We start from the raw sequence: 18,108 nt of genomic DNA, 5'->3' as shown, positions 1-18,108 counted from the left end.
CCCCTGTGGCTCCCGGGGCTGCGTTTGGCCCCCTCAGCACCTCCCAGCCACCTCCACCCCCTGCCCCAAACCGCCCCATAAAAACCAGCTCAGCTCTGACTTCTCTCAGCAAGAGGAACCCGCGCTCCTCCAGCGGGACAGGATCCAGTTGCCGCAGCGATGCAGCTCCCGCTGTGACACCATACCGCTTCTGCAGCCAGACCGGGGCCACCGCATCACCTCGTCCCTGCATGGCCACGGGCTGGCTGCAGCGGGGACCCAGCAAGCATCATTTCACCAAAAAAAAAAAAAAAAAAAAGTAATTTTCTTTTTTTGCACTAAGAAAGCCGCAACGTTTAGCCAAAAAGCTGAAAAAGCACAAGTCCAGCGGGCACCTCGCTGGCACCGGCAGCGGCTCGGCCGAGCAGAGGAGGGGTCTGGGATTCACAGCCTGGTGCCACCCTCACCCATGGAGAACGGAGAAGACAACCAGCACCAGACCTGATCATAATCCCGTACTGGGCTGCGGCAGCCGGCTGAGCACCAACTACTGCTAAATCACCGCTGCAATAACGACCCCGCGGTGCCAGACCTCCTCCCCGGCTGCACCTCTGCCACTCCACGCACCAACGGGAAACTCCCCGACCACCAGGGATTAGACACGCTTGGATTTATTCCATCAATCATTCAACAGACAGGACCCCCCCCCAGCGCACACACCCCCCTCAGCCGCTCCCCTATCTGCAGCCACACTCATCCACCACCATGTCCTCATAGTGCCTCAGCACCACGTTGTCGTTGTTATCGTAGTAGAGGATGGAGATGGGGGAGAGCCTGACGGGGACGCAGCAGGGCTGGGGGGTCCCCTCCGGGTCCAGCGAGTGCACCATGGTTTGGAGGATGGCGTGGTTGGTGCTGTTGAGCTCGGCCGTCAAGGGGAAGGGGCACTCGCCCAGGCAGTAATTAGCCATGTAGCCCTGCGGGGCGATGATCCAGTTCTCCCAGCCGACGTCGCTGAAGCTGATGTAAAGCCGCCGGGGCTTGCAGAGGTTGCTCGGCGTCACGGGGACGTAGTGAGCACTTCTCCTCCTCCTGGAAGCCTTACACTGCTGCTGGCTGAGGGTCACCACCAGCAGAGAGGTGTCCAGGAAGGCGTCGATGCTGGCGCAGAGGCCCTGCAGCCCCCTCCTCGCCAGGGCTGACGCGCCGCCTCCGCTGCTCACCGAGATCTCCAGGATCAAGCCCAGATTCCTGCTGTATGTTCTCCAGTCCCTCGCCACCCCGCTCAGGTTGAAGAGGAGAGACTTATGCAGCTGGGCAAAGGACTGCTCCACCAGCAGCTTTCGGCCACGCTCGTGGGAGGGCATCCCCCGGAGAGACATCTGGGAGGCTTGGTAGAGCCTCAGCTCGAAAACCTGCCCCTGGCTGGAGGTGTGGTAGGAGTTGTGGCTGAACTTGATCTCCAGCTGCGCCATCGTCAAGCGCTCTCCCTCCTCCAGCACGGAGAGGTTAAAGTACAGACGCTTCTGCAGACACAGCAACCTCCGGGGCTGCCCGTTATGAATGAAGTGGCCTGACAACGAAGGAGAAATAGAGGTGGCGGTGGTTGAACCCTGTCAGGCTGAGCAGGATCAGCCTCCCAGTGCTCCCATTGAAGCTCCTGGCTGCACAGCAAGAGGAAGATGGGGCTGCCGGAGGTGGGCAGCCGAGCGCGCCCGCAGTCCTTGGGTGGAGAAGACAGTGATGCAGTAGGGTCGGTCAGCCTGGTGGCGCGGCCTTCAGAAAGGTCTGGAGGCACAAGCGCCAGCCCGGGCTCCAGCCTGCGGCACCGGGGCGCTACAGCCATTCCACCATCTCCTCTACTCAACATCTCAGTGAGTTATTTTTCCCCGGCTGTAAATATCCCCCCCCAGTACGGGGTGGGTTACGTGGGTGCCGGCTGTTTGGGATGGAGGGGAAAGGAGGGCAAACAGCAGCAAACTTTCGGAACTGGTAAGCTGCCCGTTGAGGCCAGCCCGAGGTTTCCACTGGAAACCTGGAATCCCAAGAGAAGTGAGCTCCCCGGTGTCTTGAGACCGAGCGGACACCAACCAAACAGCTCCCACGTAACTGAGAACAGCTCAGAGAGGCCACAGGCTGAGGCAGCCAACGGCGCCGCATGGGCAGGCAGAGGCAGGAGGACAAAAAGGACGGGAAGGGGAAAACAGAGCCAAATGGCCCAGCGTCCCACCCCGGTGCGAAGTTGGGTGCTGGTCCCGCTCGCTGCACCCACAGCCACATCACCACTGCCCCGGCGTGGAGCCACCTCCTCCACCGCGAGCCCAACGGGTCAAACCAGTCACCTGGGACCAAACCAGCATCGCTGGGCTGCGTTAGGTGACCCCAGGACAGGCTGACACAGCCCCGCGCCCTCACCCACTGCCTCCTCTACCGACTCATTTCCAAACGGTAAATAATTATCCATCCAGAGGGACCAGAGTTTACACAGCAGGGATTTCTCCCAGAGACCGACTCCGGGCACTGCCCTGTCCCCCCCACAGCCTCTCCTACCACCACCCACAAGACGGAAAAGGAAGGATTGGAGCAAAGTCTCCCAGCCCAGAGATCAGAGGGGCTTCCAAAAGACAGGACCCCAACCACGGCGTTTCTGTACCTTGGTCAGCCAAGACGCGGATGATGTTCCCAGGGACATTAAATTCCTCCACCCTACAGGCATCCGCCAGGTCTTTGTTTGTAGAAGGTGACGTCTTTCTCTTCTGGAAGATCCGCCAGAGCAGGGACGGCACAGGAACCGGGGTTTTGGGGCTGGGCTTGGCGCTCAAACCCAAGGATTTTAACAGCAAACTTTCCTGCAAGCTTAACTCCATCCCCAGCAGCACGCCGAGGAGAGCCCAGGCAAGGCCGGCCCTAAAGCTGGGGAGAAGCCACATTGCTCCGCTCTCCTTCCCGCAGACAAAGAGCGGTGGCCTGGGCTGGGGACCTGAGGACAGGGGCCAAGGGGGGGTGTTGATGGCCTGATTGGAACCTTTGATCTGGTTAGTGCTCAATTAGCACAGAGGGATTCCCAGGATTGGGCAGAGGGTGTGAATGGTCCCTCCAGGCTCCCCCGGGGACCTGTTAACCCTTTGAGGCCGCGGGAAGGAGAGCAGCCGCCCTCCTCCCTCAGAGCTCCTACAGTCTCTCCCACATCTCCACACCACCGAGGCCCAACCGCCACGTCCCTGGTGGAAGGGGAGAGGCTGCTCTGCCCCACACAAAGCCGCCGGCGAGTCGAGCGCTGCTCCCATCCACTGCGGACATCCCACCCAGATCCACGGGGGAGACATATCTGGGGCTCCTCTTGTTCCTCCTCCCAAACCAGCTTTTTTTTTTTCTTTTTTTTTTTTTTTTTTCTCTACCACAGCACCCAACACTTCTCTCTCAAGGCCGTCAACTTCCAGCACACCGAATCTTCAAACCCTCTCTTCGGCTCCCTGCCGCACACGCAGCCCCTGGACCAGCACGAAAAGCCATCGGCACCCACCCCCAGCGCCCCCCGGCACGGGGTCCCTGCCCCGTCACCTCCATGTCGGCACAGCCCCTTTCCCAATGTTACACACACACATACGCACACCCCAACGAGTCACCCAGCTAAACGCTGAAGCCTGGACAAGCCAACACCGTGAAATTCAGTTTACCCACACAGGTGCTGACTCGGTACCGCCGTTACCCCAACTCTGCCACGACCGAGCAGAAAGAAACCCCGGGTATCGGTTCCCTTCACTTCCTCCATCCTGCAAATCCCGCTGGAAAGCCGAGGAACTAAAGCACCGAGATGTGGACCCCTCCGAAATCCTGCGAGGCGACGGCGAGCGAGGTGGCGACGCACCCTGCCACAGCTTGGGATGGTTTCCACCAGCCCAAGCCACATTTTGCTCTCTGGTTCCCGAGGACCTTTCCCCGCGGCTCGCACAATGAGCCTGGGGGTGAATCAATAAAACAGACCAAACAAAAAAAAAAACCAAAAAACAAAAAACCAACCATAAAAACCCCCAAACCAACACCAAAAAACAATTAACCATGCTCCGATGCCTGGAGTTAAATCCTCCCCCTCCACAGTCCGTTGTCCCCAGCTGGGAGGGAGCTCCGCTTCCCAGGGAGGACACCGGAGCTGTGGGTGCTGGCCACGAGAGGAGAGCAACGGGACGGTGTTGGTCGGGGGGGCTGTAGAACCCCCAGTGCTCCCCAGCAGAGACAGCCCAGCCTCGGGACCCGGCACTGCCTGGAAATCCACCACGGGGAGCAGAAACTGTTTGCTCTTTACTTGAGCGAGCAGACATGGCCGGGTGAGGGTCTAGAGACACCTCGGCAGGGGACTTGGCGGGACTGGAACTGCCTTTTTAAGCAACTATAAGACTTACATAGGTGTTTTAAGCAAATTAAGTCTCCTGGCCGTCATCCGGCAGGACAGGAGGTTGGAATAGCGCTCCAGGGGTGGGTTTCCAGGCAGCCCCACTCGTGGGAACTGTGCTGTGCCTCCAGATCTACGTGGGCAGCTCTACTGGTGACCCCTCCTGAAGATGAAGGCTCAGAGAGGCACCGCGTCACCTCTAGTCCCTGCGTGGCAGCTAGAGAAGAGCTGGCTTTGGGCTCCCCTTGCCTGGGACGGTGATGGCAATGGAGGAGAGGAGGTTCCCCTCCCCAGTTGGATGCTGGCTCCGAGGACCCACCAGGGCTGCTGAGGAAGGGTCGGCGGGAGGGTCCGACAATAAAGACGGGGGAAAATCTCACAGGGAGTGAGAACAGCCGAGGGATGGAGTGACAGAAGAAGCACCAGGGGACCTAAAGCCAGCTCCAAATCCTACCTGGACCAGCAAAGCCACCAACTGAACCAAGCCTCTCAACTGAACCAGCATGGACTGGCTAGAGAGAGCACACCGGCATGGGGTGAAGCCTGGTCACCAGCAAGACCCAGGAGGGGCCTGATCCTGTCAGTGGCATCTCTTCCCCGGCTCCAGGCAGGGGATGAAGGGGGATCGGGGATGAAGTTCTCCTTGTGCCTTTCATTTGCTGGGTTTGAGCGTCGGGTCCTGGGACAGTCCCCAGATCCAGCCAGGCTGCCCAGGCTGCGGCGGCCGCGTGTCCCTTATAACCGCTTGTCTTTTACAAGTCCATTCTTCAGGTGCGTCCTGCAAAAGAGAGCACAGCAGACAGTCAGCCCTTGGTCTCCGCACCGACTTGCCCTCCCTCACCTTCACAAACCGCTACTGCGGTCAGACCTGTCCTGACAGGCTCAGGCAGACAGTTTGTCCCCAGTCGGCCGGACCTGCTCGGTGGCACCCAGCGTCCTGCCAGACTTGGTGCTCACCACACGAAGCGCAGACGCTGCTCAGGGAGAACAGCCTCAAGCAAAGAGCCAGTCCTACATGGCGAGCAGGGGAAGGGGCGGGTGAGGGCTCACGGGACAGAAAGATGGACAGACACACCACCATGCCTGGGCACGGAGATACAAAGTCCTTCCTGATACTTGCAGCAATGGTTTATACTCCCTGTGTCAGTGGTGAACCCTTTGACAGTGGTCCGGGGTCCCGGGAGGTCCGCCAGCATCCCCTCCCCGAGCCCACAGATGCCATACACATGTGTGATCCCCCCCACCCACATACCCTTCTTTCAGAGCAGCGGGCAGCTGGAGTCCAGCCTCTTTCTTCTTGGCCATTGTGGGTTTCTTGCTGTCCTCCACGTCGTACTCACGCACGTCGTTCACCTCTTGCATCTGCCCCATCAGCACCTTGGCCACAAACAGGACGATGTACTGGGAAGGGGAGAGACAGTGTCAGCCACAATCCCCAAATCTTAGAGCGGCTCCAGCCAACCTGCCCACTCCCACTCGCTAAGTGGGACATTTCTCTGCCATCCTCAACCCCAAGAAGCACAGGGCAGGTCCCTCTGGGGTGGCCAAAGCCCTGGGATGTGGCTGATGACCCGCAGCAGTTGGAGGCAGCTCTCCTGCGACTGCCCTTAACTGATTCCATCCCCACGGGGTGACGAACTCGGATGTCACCCATCTCTGCCTCGGGTTGAGCTTGATAATTTGAGCCCTCCAAGCCCACCCTTTTCACCCCCTCCCCAAAGCTTCAGGGGATGCCAAAGCATTTACACCCACACCGAGTCTGCCCCAACTGCTGTTATCGCTCCCTCCCCGCGGATCCCCCGGGGCGTGAGACAGTCTGAATTCCAGCGCAGAGGAGCCCCTCTGGACACTAACACGGGTTTCCCTCCTCCCCTCGGCTCCTCCGAAGCCTCCTCCATCCCTGCAGCCCCCCAGTTGCCCCCAAAGGCAGGCGGGCAGCGGGCGCCGTGCCGGAGCGGCAGAGGAGGGAGAAGGTAGCGGAGGGGGTGCTGAGCTCCCCCTACTCACCAGAAACCAGTAGATGTTCATCAGGGTGAGGATGAGGAGCAGAGCATTGAAGAAGAAGTAGAAGGGGATATTAGGGACCGACTGGAGGCTGGAGTAGCAAGTGGCGTAGAGCACCTTGAGGGGGAACCAGTAGAGACGGAACCAGAACCTGCCAGGGCAGAGGAAGCAGGGTGGGTTTAACGGCCCACAGGGATCCAAGGGAAGGCACCAGACCCGGCCCAGCTTCTCCCAGCTTCTCCCTCCCTGGGGCAGCCCCCACCACCTCCCTCCTCCTGGCGTCGGCCTGGGGTGCACAGGCTGGCTCTGCACAGGACTGCACCCCGACCCTCGGAAAGGGCAGAATACGATCCCCGTGGGCAGCAAAGGCGCAGAGAAAGGGCTTTCTCGGTGTAGATGGGCAGATCTGCGCTGCAGATTATCTCAACTGGACGGAGAGAAATACAGCTGGAAGGTTTTCTTAGTCCTGCGCATCCCTAGTTAATCACTAAAATCCTCCGCTGCTGAGCAGCCCACAGAGAGGGAGGATGGAGACAAAGGGACAAATGAGGAGTGACAACCTGCGAGTCGCCCATCTCTATTCTTCATCGTTTTTTTTCCCTCCCGCCTTGCCCCAAGAGGAACGGCAAGGCTGGAATCTGGGACAGCCCTACAGACGTCCCCTTTCCTTCTTGCAAAAGCGCTTCTCGCTGCTAAAGCCAAGCGAGTGGGAAAATGGAAACGGCTCCTCCTCCCCCGGGGTCATTTGTCATGCTGCAAGCGAGATTTCACAGGCACTTCTCTGGTGACAGACGGCAAATCCACTACAGAAGGATTCCAAGCCCAGCATGGGGTCAGGCTCTGCGGGAACCTCTTCCCAAACCCTTTTTTTTGAAAGGGCTCGTTCCCATGCCCACACACCCGGCCAGCCAGACCCCGCGGCAGCGGGAGGACCACAAGAGCTGGCGAGGAGAGCTGGAAGGGGGATCGGGGCTGGGCAGGCGGACAAGCTCACCAGCTGACGCAGAAGGTGAGGCAGCCGATGTTGGAGATGATGTCGTTGAGGCGATGGTAGACTCCCCCCCGGTGCTTGAAGTAGACGTTGAGCTTGGTGAATTCCAGCTGCACGTCATTGACGTCGTGCAGGAAGAGCACGAGGATGCCCACGTTGTGGTACCTGTGGGGAAGAGGGGCACAGGGAGGGAGACGCGTGGGGTGGTGGGTCGATGGTAGCACTCACCACCCATGGTCCATCCCGCTGGGAGCGGACAGACTCCCTGAATAATCCAGAGAAGCAAACCTGGCACGGCACAGCCTGGCACTGTGCAATGGCCCAGGAGCACTGGGATTGCTGGGGCAGCGTGGAGGCAGAGGAGAATCCACACCAACCCAGCAAGAATCCTCCTGCCCCGTGAGCACAGAAAGGACGCAGCTTTTGCTGTGTGGCTGCCCACGGTTGGGCCGGGCACGTTGCAGAGGGGCCATGTCACAGCCAGGGACCTCACCTGAAAGCGTAGGAGAAGGCTATGAGGGTCAGCGTGACCACGTGGTGGAGAAGCATGACAACGGAGTCCTTGCGCCACGTGTCCATGTAGGCGGTGGCGTAGATGGAGTGCCCGTAGAAGCTGCACTGCAACAGGTAGGCAATGGCGATGTCCGTGGGCACGTCCATGCCCTTCTTCCAGTCTGGGGAGGGACAAAGACAGGCGGCTGAACCCGCGGCACAGAGCCCGGCGTGCGAACGGCGGGGAGCCGGCAGCAGGCAGAGATGCCCCAGGCAGCCCCAGCACCTCGCGAGGCTCAGGTGCTCCCATCCAGAACCCCACAGAGGCGAAGGCTGGAAGACAACCCAGGTGTCCTGGCCCCCAAACTCTGCGTTAGCCCATCTCCCTCTCCTACGTCTCCTGGAGAAGCTTCGATTTACTTCTCTCCTGCTTTAACTCCTCAGTCCCTCCGCAGCTGGCACATCCCAGCCCTGCTGTCTGCAATAGCCACTAGGTGACTCCCTCTGTAGGGAAATGAAGGGAGACAGCCTGTCGTGCCCTTTCTGTACCCACAGCATCACAGAAAAGGCAATTTAGGCGTTCAGTCTTCTCTCTCGCTCACCCCATCTCCCCTTCCCTCGTCCAACCCAGACATGCCCCGAACCTGGACATCCTACTCCATACCCGCTTCTCCCTGGTTCTTACTGTACCGTAAAAGACGGACGGTGGATCGTAGAAGAAGGGGTAGTCGGTGAAGAAGAGCAGGTAGATGCCATAGGACCAGGATAACGTGTAGAAAAGCAGCTTCCAGGCACTCTCAGGCATCTTGGCGGCATCTTTCGGCTGCAAGTTGCACCACTCCCCGAAGGGCTGCAAGGAGAAGGAGCAGTATGGTCACGCAGGGCGAACAGTCGGGCCCTGGGGAGCTCAGGGCAGAGCGCACCGAACCTCCGAGAGACTTGAGTCCTGCATGCCGCACATGCGCGGGCAAAAACAGGGTCATGAACCCCATTTTTCCGGCCTCACGGACCCCATTTTTCCAGCCTTCTTTACAGCACGGATGAGAAGGTCAAAGAGGCTGTAGAGAGAGCCCGAAGCAGGGAAAACCAGGAGGGCAGAGATGCTTCTGCTCAGCCTTGGCCATGGTGGAAAGTTGCGAAAGCAGAGCCCCGCGGAGCCGGCAGAAGCCGACGGCACGTGTCCCACAGCCCGGGCACCGCTCCATCGCCCTCGCTCCAGGAGCGGGGCTGACCGCAGCCGGCTTTTGCAGAACAGAATCAATAACTAATAAAAAATAAATAAATAAATAAATAATCAAGCCCTATCTGCGCAAGGAAACCCAGGAGGGGAAGCTGCGACAACGCTGCCCTGCGTGCACGGACCCTGCAGCACTGCCAGCTCCCAGAAAAGGGCTTCCGACTGAGGGAGCAGTGGCTTTGCAGAGCTCTAAACACGCGGCCGCTGCTGCTCCCCAACCCGGGTGGCACGAGCCCCCCCCGTGTGTGCGGCCAGTGCTGGAGGGGGTCAGATTTGCAGGTAACAGGTCAGTACGGGTCGGGGTACCAGGCCCTCGTGCTCACCCGCGTTCCCAGCAGCTTTTCTAGCTGACCGGCGCTGAAACACTACTGGTTTCCACCCCCCCAACTCTGTGGTTTGCAGCACCCCTCCCACCGGCCGGGACTCAGAAAGAGGAGGCAAAGCCTCCCCAAATATGGCCAAAGCGAGGGAAGGGAGGACGAGCAGATCTGCAGACAGCCCAGTGCTAATCAGAACGAAACTTTCTCGCCCCGAGTTCCCCGCGCTCCCGAGGATGGCGAGTACCTCCCGACACTCGCGCTCTGCGACCGCGGCAGAGGCCCCGGACAACGTGGAAACCGCAGTAAAAGCAAAGCCTCGGCGTTACGCCGTGAAGCGGAGCAGCTGCCGCTCCCCTTCACCTCGCACCGCGTGCCGGCGAGCGAGCGAGCGATGCCGCACACCGAGCGCGCCCTCCCAGCTCCGCCGGGGGTGGATGTTTTCCCGCGGCGGCGGCTGAGCAACGCCAGGCACCGCTTCTGCTTCTCATCACCGGAGCGACAAGAGCCGTATCAGCCCGGTCAAACCCCCGCAGGGGAGCAGTCAGCGCCGGGGAGCGCTGCTCAAGGTCCAGAGGGAATCGTCACTGCCTGAAACACAGATAACAGCCAAAGGCCCTCCGCCGCCACGGCCAAGGGCTCCCCAGGGAGAGACCAGATAAGCTCGAGATGAAAACAAAATGCCTGCAAAGTAACCGTACCCTGCCCCGGGTCAGCACTTTCTGCGGCCGCGCTGGGCTCCTGGATGCTCAAAGGCTATATTAAGGCCCCAGCTGTCCCCAGGCAGCGGCTGCTCTGGCTTTTAGCCCCTCTCCGCCTCGGATTTTCAAAGGATTCCACTCCAAGCATTGTCCCAGCCTAAAAGTGCTTTTGTTCTATGCCCTGAATTTCCCAGCGCTGGTCGGACCTGGAAGCACCAGACCCGGCAAAGCTCTGCCAAGCTGTCCGAATTCCCCTCCAGCTAGAGAGAGGCGCATCTCGCATGTGGAGCACGGCCGTCCTCATTGAGACCGGGAACGCGCCGCTGCCAAGGCGCCCTCCAACAGGAGCCACGGCAGGAAAAAAGAGGAGGAAGCTTGAAGGGTGAATAAATAATGCAGAGACAGAAAGTCCTGAGCCCAGAAAGCATGAATTATTTGTGTCTCCATACAGCGGAGCAGAGAAGCAGCTCAGATACGGGGACAGCTCGCCACGCCACCGTGACACCGAGCGGCAGAGCCCCCTGCCCGCCTCAGCGGAGGCTGAATTTAGGATGCTGAGCTCAGCCCATCACAGCCTTGCTGCCCATTGCCAGCCAAGCCAGTCCCCTGCCTGCACGGGGGGAAGGACACCGCGTTTCCACCCCAGGCAGAGCTGATGACAAGGACTGTCACCCCTGGGGCAGGCGCACGCTCCCGACAACAAGAGGAAACAGCTTCAAGTTGCACCAGGGGAAGTTTAGATGGGATATTAGGAAGAATTTCTTTACTGGAAGGGTCATCAGGCACTGGAACGCATTACCCAGGGCAGTGGTGGAGTCCCCATCCCTGGAGGGATTTAAGGGTCGTGTAGATATAGCGCTCAGGGAGGTGGTTTAGTGGTGGGCTTGGCAGTGTTAAGGTAATAATGATTGGACTGGATGATCTTACAGGTCTTTTCCAATCTAGGAGATTCTGAGCTGACCTGCGTTTTGCAGACACTCGGACCCCCGGCAGAGACGGCAGCGGCACAACAAATTGCCACCGCCAGCCTGCACTCACAGCGGCACCTCCCAGGCTGGAGCAAAAGCACAACCCAGGGAAGGGGGGACCCCGCTCCAGCTTGTGGTGGCTACTGCTCAGAGAGGTTTTAGCCCCCGACGCACATCCGATTAAAGACAAGTCCTGCAGAGAGCCACCCTCCTCCCTTCAGTAGCCACCGGGCATCCCCGGCTGTACCCTGAGCACTGCAGAGATGGGGGATGGCTCTGGAGCAGACACAGGGAGGGGTGGGAAGAGAACCAGCATCACACAGGGGGCTGGGGGTGTGGGGGGGAACGGGATGGAGACAAATTAACATCCCTGGGGAGGCCCCACCAAACCCGGGACTGTTTGGAGCCGAGGAGCTGCGCAGATAGCCCACGCCACGCCGGAGGCCGGAGGCGCATCCGCCCTCTCCCCGGGGGTGGGCGATGCGCAAGGTGGTGGTGGGGGGGGGATGTCCTCCCATCACCCAGCTGCCGTTCCCACGGCAACGCTGCAGAGATGCCTGTTGCTACGGGTGACGGGTGCTGCAGCGGGAACAGCGGATCTGACTCCGGCTGAGAGAGCCCAAGGCTCTTGGCAAGTGATGTAATGGGGCTTTGCTTAAAGGGCGACCCGCTCTTCCTCCCTCCTCCTCCTCCTCCTCCTCCTCGTTACCCCCCATGCAAACCCTCGCAGGCATCTTCTGATTCATTTGTAAAGTCACCCGCTCAGGGGGACGTGACTGTGCCCCCGCAGCATCGCGCTGCACAACCTGCGGGGCCGGGGAGGGAACGGCGCAAAGCAGCGGGTGTGAGCGCGGTTCGGAGCTGGAAAGAGAAACCGAATGGAAACCGGCGCTGCCCACAGCAGCTCTGATGAAGCGTCAAAAAAAAAAAAAAAAAAAACAAACCAAAAAAAAAACGGTAGCAAAAAGCAAACGCGTGCTCTCTTCCTTTTTACAGCCTCCGGCACTGGAGGAGAGCAGCCAGTCCCATTAAACCTACAACCGGCCGACGCAGCAGGACGTGAGTCCTTCCAGCAACCTGGCGGGCTCGGCGTGATGGGTTATGAATCGAGGCTTGTTACAGAGGAATTGTACCCCCCCCAGACCGCCCCCGTCGCCTCTGCCGCCTCCCCAGCGCAGAGACGAGGGCCCGGCCAAGTCCCAGCCGTGCCGCGTCTGGCTTCTGGGCACGACGCGTTCCCCAGAGGAGCACAAAGGAATAGCTGGCAGGAAGCACCCCCAGCCCGGGCAACTGGCAGCTCTGCATCAGTTTTTACTCAATGCAGATGATAATGATGAGCGAGCGGAGCTCCGATTCAAAACCTGGCCACAACCAACGGCTACTGCCCCTTCCGCCGCGGCGGCACCGCTCCCCGCAGCCCGGTGCGCTTCTGCTCAGGGCTGCGACGGCGCCTTTCCACCCCAAGGGTCTTACGGCCCCTCCGTAGCCAGCCTGGACGCTGCTCCTGGACCGGCTGCCACATCAGCGACGGGGCACAGAGCCTGCGGAAGGAAAGGCCCCATAAAATGCCACTGTTCTCTAAAACTAAACGAGTCTCCTGGAGGCGGCGGACCCAAGGGCAGCGACTGCCACCCCGCTAGGAACGGGGAACGAACCGAGCACCACACGAAGAGCGTCGGCTCTCGTTGCTCCATCCCCACCCCGGGCAGAGCGCCGCTCGGTGCCGCGGTTTCTCTGCCCGCACAGCAGCCGAGACACGGACGGGGCAGCCGTGCAGGGCAGCGGGCTCCAGACAAACACGCAGAAAAAGAGGCTGTGACAACAGCCACAAACCAACGGGCGTTATTTCTTCCTCAGTTAAGCGGTAAAGCTTGCCCCTGAGCGAGGAAAGCAGTAGAAGACGCCCTCTGAAGGGAAGACACAGCGGCCCACGGGGGGCGGCGGGGGCTGAATAACCTCCTCATGCCTCACTGCTGACACAGCGGCACAGGGGGAGCAGCCCCCGCGCTGAGACGCGGCAGCAGGGCCGCCTCGTTCCCCGGGGTGAAGAAAAGGCCCATTGTTGTGGCTTTCTCCCCCCCCCGAGTTCGCAGGGCTTGCGCTTCACGCGGCGGGCAGAGCGCGGCCGGGAACACGGCAGAGCCTTCTCCCACCCCCCCGGCTGGGTCGGTGGCCTCTGCTGTCGGCAGAGATTGTGCTGGGAGGCCGTTTTTCGGGGCAGTGATAATTCCTCTCAGTGATGGGGCTTGGAAAAACAAGTCTGGGCAATGCCATAAGGTGGAGAAAAGTTGCATAAATCAACTGAAAAGGATAAGAGGGACCCTTGCTTCCCAGCTTCCACGTCCTTCCTGGGGCTGTACTGTATCCCTCGCCGAGAAACTCTGCTTTCCAGAGCACCTTTTTCCATTTACACAACACTTTTCCTTGCAGAGGACACTGCAATGCCTTACAAACTCCGACACCGCTCCGACAGGACGCTGACTAGCGCCTGGGCCAAAAATGGAAAACATTCACCCAACGGCAGAGAAAAGGCAGAGAGCCGTTACGGACGGAGCCGATACCTGACGAACATCACCAGGTTCAGAGGCAGCTTTTATACAGAAGGGATTTTGCTCACTTACGGACTTACACTGAGCTGAGCGCGGGGACCTGAACTCCCGCCAGCCAAGGGGGCTCAGGGTAGTTGGGGGCCGCGAGAGTCCGCCTCGGCTTGTCACAGCTATTCGGGATCACAGACTCACAGAGTCTCCTAGATTGGAAAAGACCTGTAAGATCATCCAGTCCAATCCTTAACCTCACGCTGACAACCCACCACTAAACCACCTCCCTGAGCGCTATATCTACACGACCCTTAAATCCCTCCAGGGATGGGGACTCCACCACTGCCCTGGGTAACGCGTTCCAGTGCCTGATGACCCTTCCAGTAAAGAAATTCTTCCTAATATCCCATCTAAACTTCCCCTGGTGCAACTTGAAGCCGTTTCCTCTTGTTCTATCACTTGTTATTTGACAGAACAGGTCGACTCTCACCTCTCTGCACCCTCCTTTCAGGGAGCTGTAGAGAGCGAGAAGGTCTCCCCTCAGCCTCCTTTTCTCCAGGCTGAACACCCCCAGTTTGCTCAGCCGCTCCTCAGAAGACCCCTCACCAGTTTCATTGCCCTTCTCTGGACACGCTCCAGTGCCTCAACATCCATCTTGTGGGGAGGGAACCATCTTTGAGCGTGGACCTTGGTACGCTCTTGGTTTTATCTATACAAGTTCACCGCAGTGCTCAAGACCTGCTCAGGGAAGGAGACCGCCAGCACAGGCTCGCCGAGCTCCAGGGGCTTCACCGAGCCCTTCCCGAGCGGAGCCGCCTGCTCCTACCCCAATGGCGCTCGGCCCCGGCCCCGCTGGGCTCGGCTGCCCTCCAGGACCTTTCACTAATGCCGAGATACTCGGATTGCTGCTTTTTAACCAAACTCTGCCGAGCCTGGCTGCGGCCGCTCTCCACACAGGGGACACACCAAAGACAGTGGCTTTCAGAGACCGACGGAGAGCCGACACCAACCCGCAGGTGGTCTGCAGCTCCCGCGAGCTCCTACAGTCAGACGTGCCCCGAGTATCACTCGCATTTGCTCACCCAGAAGTCACGGGAACCACGAGCAGAGACCCTTGGGACGGACCCCAGAGGGGAAGGACACGTCCCTCGCACCTTTGCGGGGATGCTCGTGTTCCCCGTGCAGCTGACTTCGGGGTCCTTCCCTACTTCCCCACATTTGCTCAGCTCCCTGGGATCTTCCCTGCACCAAAACAACTCCTTCCCATATGTGCACCAAGTGAGGGTTCTGTGCAGGAGAGGAAATGGGCCAAAAATCATCTTTGCTCTGAGGACAACGAGAAAACCACATCTAACGCACAGGCACCGATGGAGCCGTTGCTACAGGTGAAAGTCGGCACTTCTGAATCCCAACCAACCCCCTCCCGTCACAGGCACAACCGTTACCGCTCTTTCAACCCAACTGCGAGACCTTTTGTGACAAAGATGTTGCAGGATAAACTGCCGCGGTCGTAGGTGAGAGCGAGGAGACGGGCCCCCGTTCTCACGATCCCACTGATAAAACTGGGGCCACGCAGAGAGCACAGGAAGAGGTATATGGCTTTACCGCGCGCGTTTCTCGGAGGAGCGGTCACAGCCGGAGCTGAGTAAGGTGCACTTTACGCTCCACGCTTCGAGGCCGTGTGGTAAGAGTCACTTCCTCTTCGGACGCAGAGAATCACAATCCAAGTGGCATGATTTATTATTTATAAATAACACGCAGGAAGGTAGCGTTCTCCAGGCACCGAGTAGATTCATTTTTATAACCGTGTTTCAGTTCTTTGCAGGGAACGTGAGGAGACTCAAAATGAGGAAGGATGCTCTCCGAATCTGCGCTCAAAGCAAAGGCCTGAGCACGGGAGAGGTTTCCCGCCTTCCCAGGGCAGGAAGTCTCTTTTTCTCTCTTTCTTTTTAATCCTGAACGACCCCACCCCACCGCTGCCCGTACAGGGGCCACGCAATACAAACCGATTTCTTAAATACTGCCAGAGTTTTTAGAGGAAAGCGACAACCTCCACCTTTTCCCATAGCAAAACAGAGAAAAGCTTCAGATCCTTTAAATAAAATATATATATAGAGAGAGAGTTTTCTCTCCCTACTGGTACCCTTCCACCTATCTGCCGGGAGAAAACTGATGCTATCGCAATTTCGCTCAGCATCTCATCACTATAACACATGCAGATGCAGCCACAAGAACCGGCTCCCACCAACCCCCCTCGCTCTTCTGCAATTACAAGTGTGACCCATTTCTCCGAGGGAACGACACCACGGCACTCCCGCACGCTGCCACGCACCCTCCGAGGGTACCGACCGGACGCCCCAGCACGAAGAGTTTTTTTTCACGCCCTGATCACCACTCGCTCTGTAAAGGTGAGCCTCACACAAGGAGGAGCTGGAGCCCAAAGGAAATCACCTCCAGTTTGTTACGACAGACCCAGGGTTATCCCCAACCTCCTTAAACCCAGTCCCAGCGTCCCCAGGCGCTGTGCGCTGCCCATCAGTAGCCACGGGCAGGTGGGGGGGGGGAGGTAACAAGGAGAAATGCAGTCCTACATGAAAAGGCAGCGTGTCACCACGCGTACACGCCACTTTAGCAGCTGGAAATGACTCCGGGGGACTTAGAGTGGCACCTCGCGCAAGGTCAAGATCCACCTCACATCACCGGATAAGCAAAGACAGCTCCGAACAGCAAAGGGAGAGCCACTTTAAAGGCAGGGTGGGCAGCAGAGAGGGGCCAGCAGGAACTCCTCACAGCCTAATTACGGGGTGCAAGGTGGCTGTCTTCAACCTCTGAAGCAGCCCCCGAAGGAGGCAGTTCACCCAGGGAACAAGGCCCGTTCCACGTAGCTGCAACGAACCGCACGTGCTCTTGCAGCCACTCAAGGCCTCGTGCCACCATACGCACGGGCAGGTGAGAAAAGGGCCGTCTCTGCGTCCCCGAGACCTAAAATACAGCATCTCCATCACTTCTGCCTTCCCAGTCCTACCAGGGCCAGGGTAACCGCAGAGCAAAGCGCGCAGCATCTCTCTAGGAAAGCAGCGTGGAAGAAATCACCGCTGCTGGGACTGAGCCATCGGGAAGAGCGGGGAGGTCTCATTTCATCACATATGCTTTTCACGGCAAGAAATTAAACAGAGCTGTTCTTCGCTCTCAGGGACGTCCTGCTCCTCCCGACCCTCACAACCCACTGCACAAACGAGGAGGGGACAGTGGCCAGCAAACCCGCCGGGAGGCCGCGAGGGTCGATGCTCGCATCCCCACGTCCCCCCCGCTCCCAAGAAGGTCAGCGCAGCACTGCAGCACCGCAGCCATCCCCGCGCCATCCCCGCCACCGCCGCCGCACCAGCCGGGGAAAGCGGGGAAGGACATTTTTCACGCCAACCACGGATGACAGGCAGAAGCGTGGCCCTTTCCTTCCCCCCGTGCAAGAAATAACCCCCAAACCCTCCCGGAATGCAGCTAAGGGAACATGTCGGGAGGGGGGCAGAGCTCTGCCGGTGCAGCGGGATGCTCGGTCCTCCGGGATGCAGCCCCGGGGGAGGGGGGTGTCTCTCATGCACCCCCCACCCCAGCACGCAGCCCCGGGGGAAGGAGAATGCGTTTTCCCATACAACGACCTACCCCCGGGATGTGGTTCCGGGAGGCGAAGAGGAGCCCCCCGGTGCAACGGTGCCCCGGGGATGCGGAGAAGAACCCCCCGGTGCAACGGATCCCGGGGATGCGGTGAGGAGCCCCCCCCGGTGCAACGGTGCCCCGAGGATGTGGAGAGGAGCCCTCCGGTGCGATAGGGCCCCGGGATGCGGAGAGGGGCCCCGGGATGAGGCGATGAGCCCCCCGGTGGAACCGATCCCGGGGATGCGGCCCTGGGATGGGGAGAGGAGCCCCCCCCGGTGGAACAAATCCCCGGGATGCGGCTCCGGGATGCGACGAGGAACCCCCTCCGGTGCAACGGACGCCGCCATCCCGCAGCCCCGGCGGTCCCCCGGTGCCGGTGCCGTCCCCGTCCCTCCCCGGCGGTGCAGGACTGACCCGAAAGAGGCTGCGGGCGGCGGCGCGGCGCAGCGCGGTCCATGCCAGGGCGCAGAGCCCGCAGAGCAGCACCTCTCCCCAGCCCAGGTGGGCGTTCTCGGCCCAGGTCCGCCGCGACAGCTCCCAGCCGCAGTCCCCGCAGCCCCGCACGGCCGCCGCCAGACTGCCGTAGCCCCTCCGCAGCAGCTGCCCGTAGCCGGGCATGGGCTCGGGAGGCGGCATGGCGCTCACCGCCGCCCGCCCATGGCCCGCCGCTGCCCGCCGGCTCCGCGCAGGCTCCACGCGGGGCGGGACGGGGACGGGACTCCCCTCCCCGCCGTTACCGGGGACCTAAGAGCCGCCCCCCGCCCCTTCCTCTCCCCTCCCCTCCCCGCGCACGGTCCGGCCCCTCCGGGCTCTGCTCGCCCCACTCCGGGCTCTG

General features: G+C 60.1%; 2 protein-coding genes across 2 annotated transcripts; both read right to left on the bottom strand.

Moving 5' to 3' along the window:
- Positions 1–606: 606 nt before the first annotated feature.
- GDF1 (growth differentiation factor 1) lies at positions 607–2,909 on the bottom strand (the record flags this gene model as incomplete). The annotated part of the gene is made up of 2 exons (XM_082495267.1): positions 607–1,552; positions 2,633–2,909. 2 exons carry the CDS (start codon positions 2,907–2,909, stop codon positions 717–719), a joined length of 1,113 nt encoding a protein of 370 aa, XP_082351393.1. The 3' UTR covers positions 607–716.
- Positions 2,910–5,104: 2,195 nt separating this feature from the next.
- On the bottom strand, positions 5,105–17,909 carry CERS1 (ceramide synthase 1; the record flags this gene model as incomplete). Its single annotated transcript, XM_082495576.1, has 7 exons — positions 5,105–5,147; positions 5,622–5,770; positions 6,377–6,524; positions 7,368–7,529; positions 7,858–8,038; positions 8,547–8,706; positions 17,688–17,909. 7 exons carry the CDS (start codon positions 17,907–17,909, stop codon positions 5,105–5,107), a joined length of 1,065 nt encoding a protein of 354 aa, XP_082351702.1.
- Between the last annotated feature and the right edge of the window lie 199 nt (positions 17,910–18,108).

Source organism: Vanellus vanellus (assembly GCF_965231255.1).
Source record: "Vanellus vanellus genome assembly, chromosome: 25".
NCBI lineage: Eukaryota > Metazoa > Chordata > Aves > Charadriiformes > Charadriidae > Vanellus > Vanellus vanellus.
This window is presented reverse-complemented; position numbering and strand designations above follow the sequence as displayed.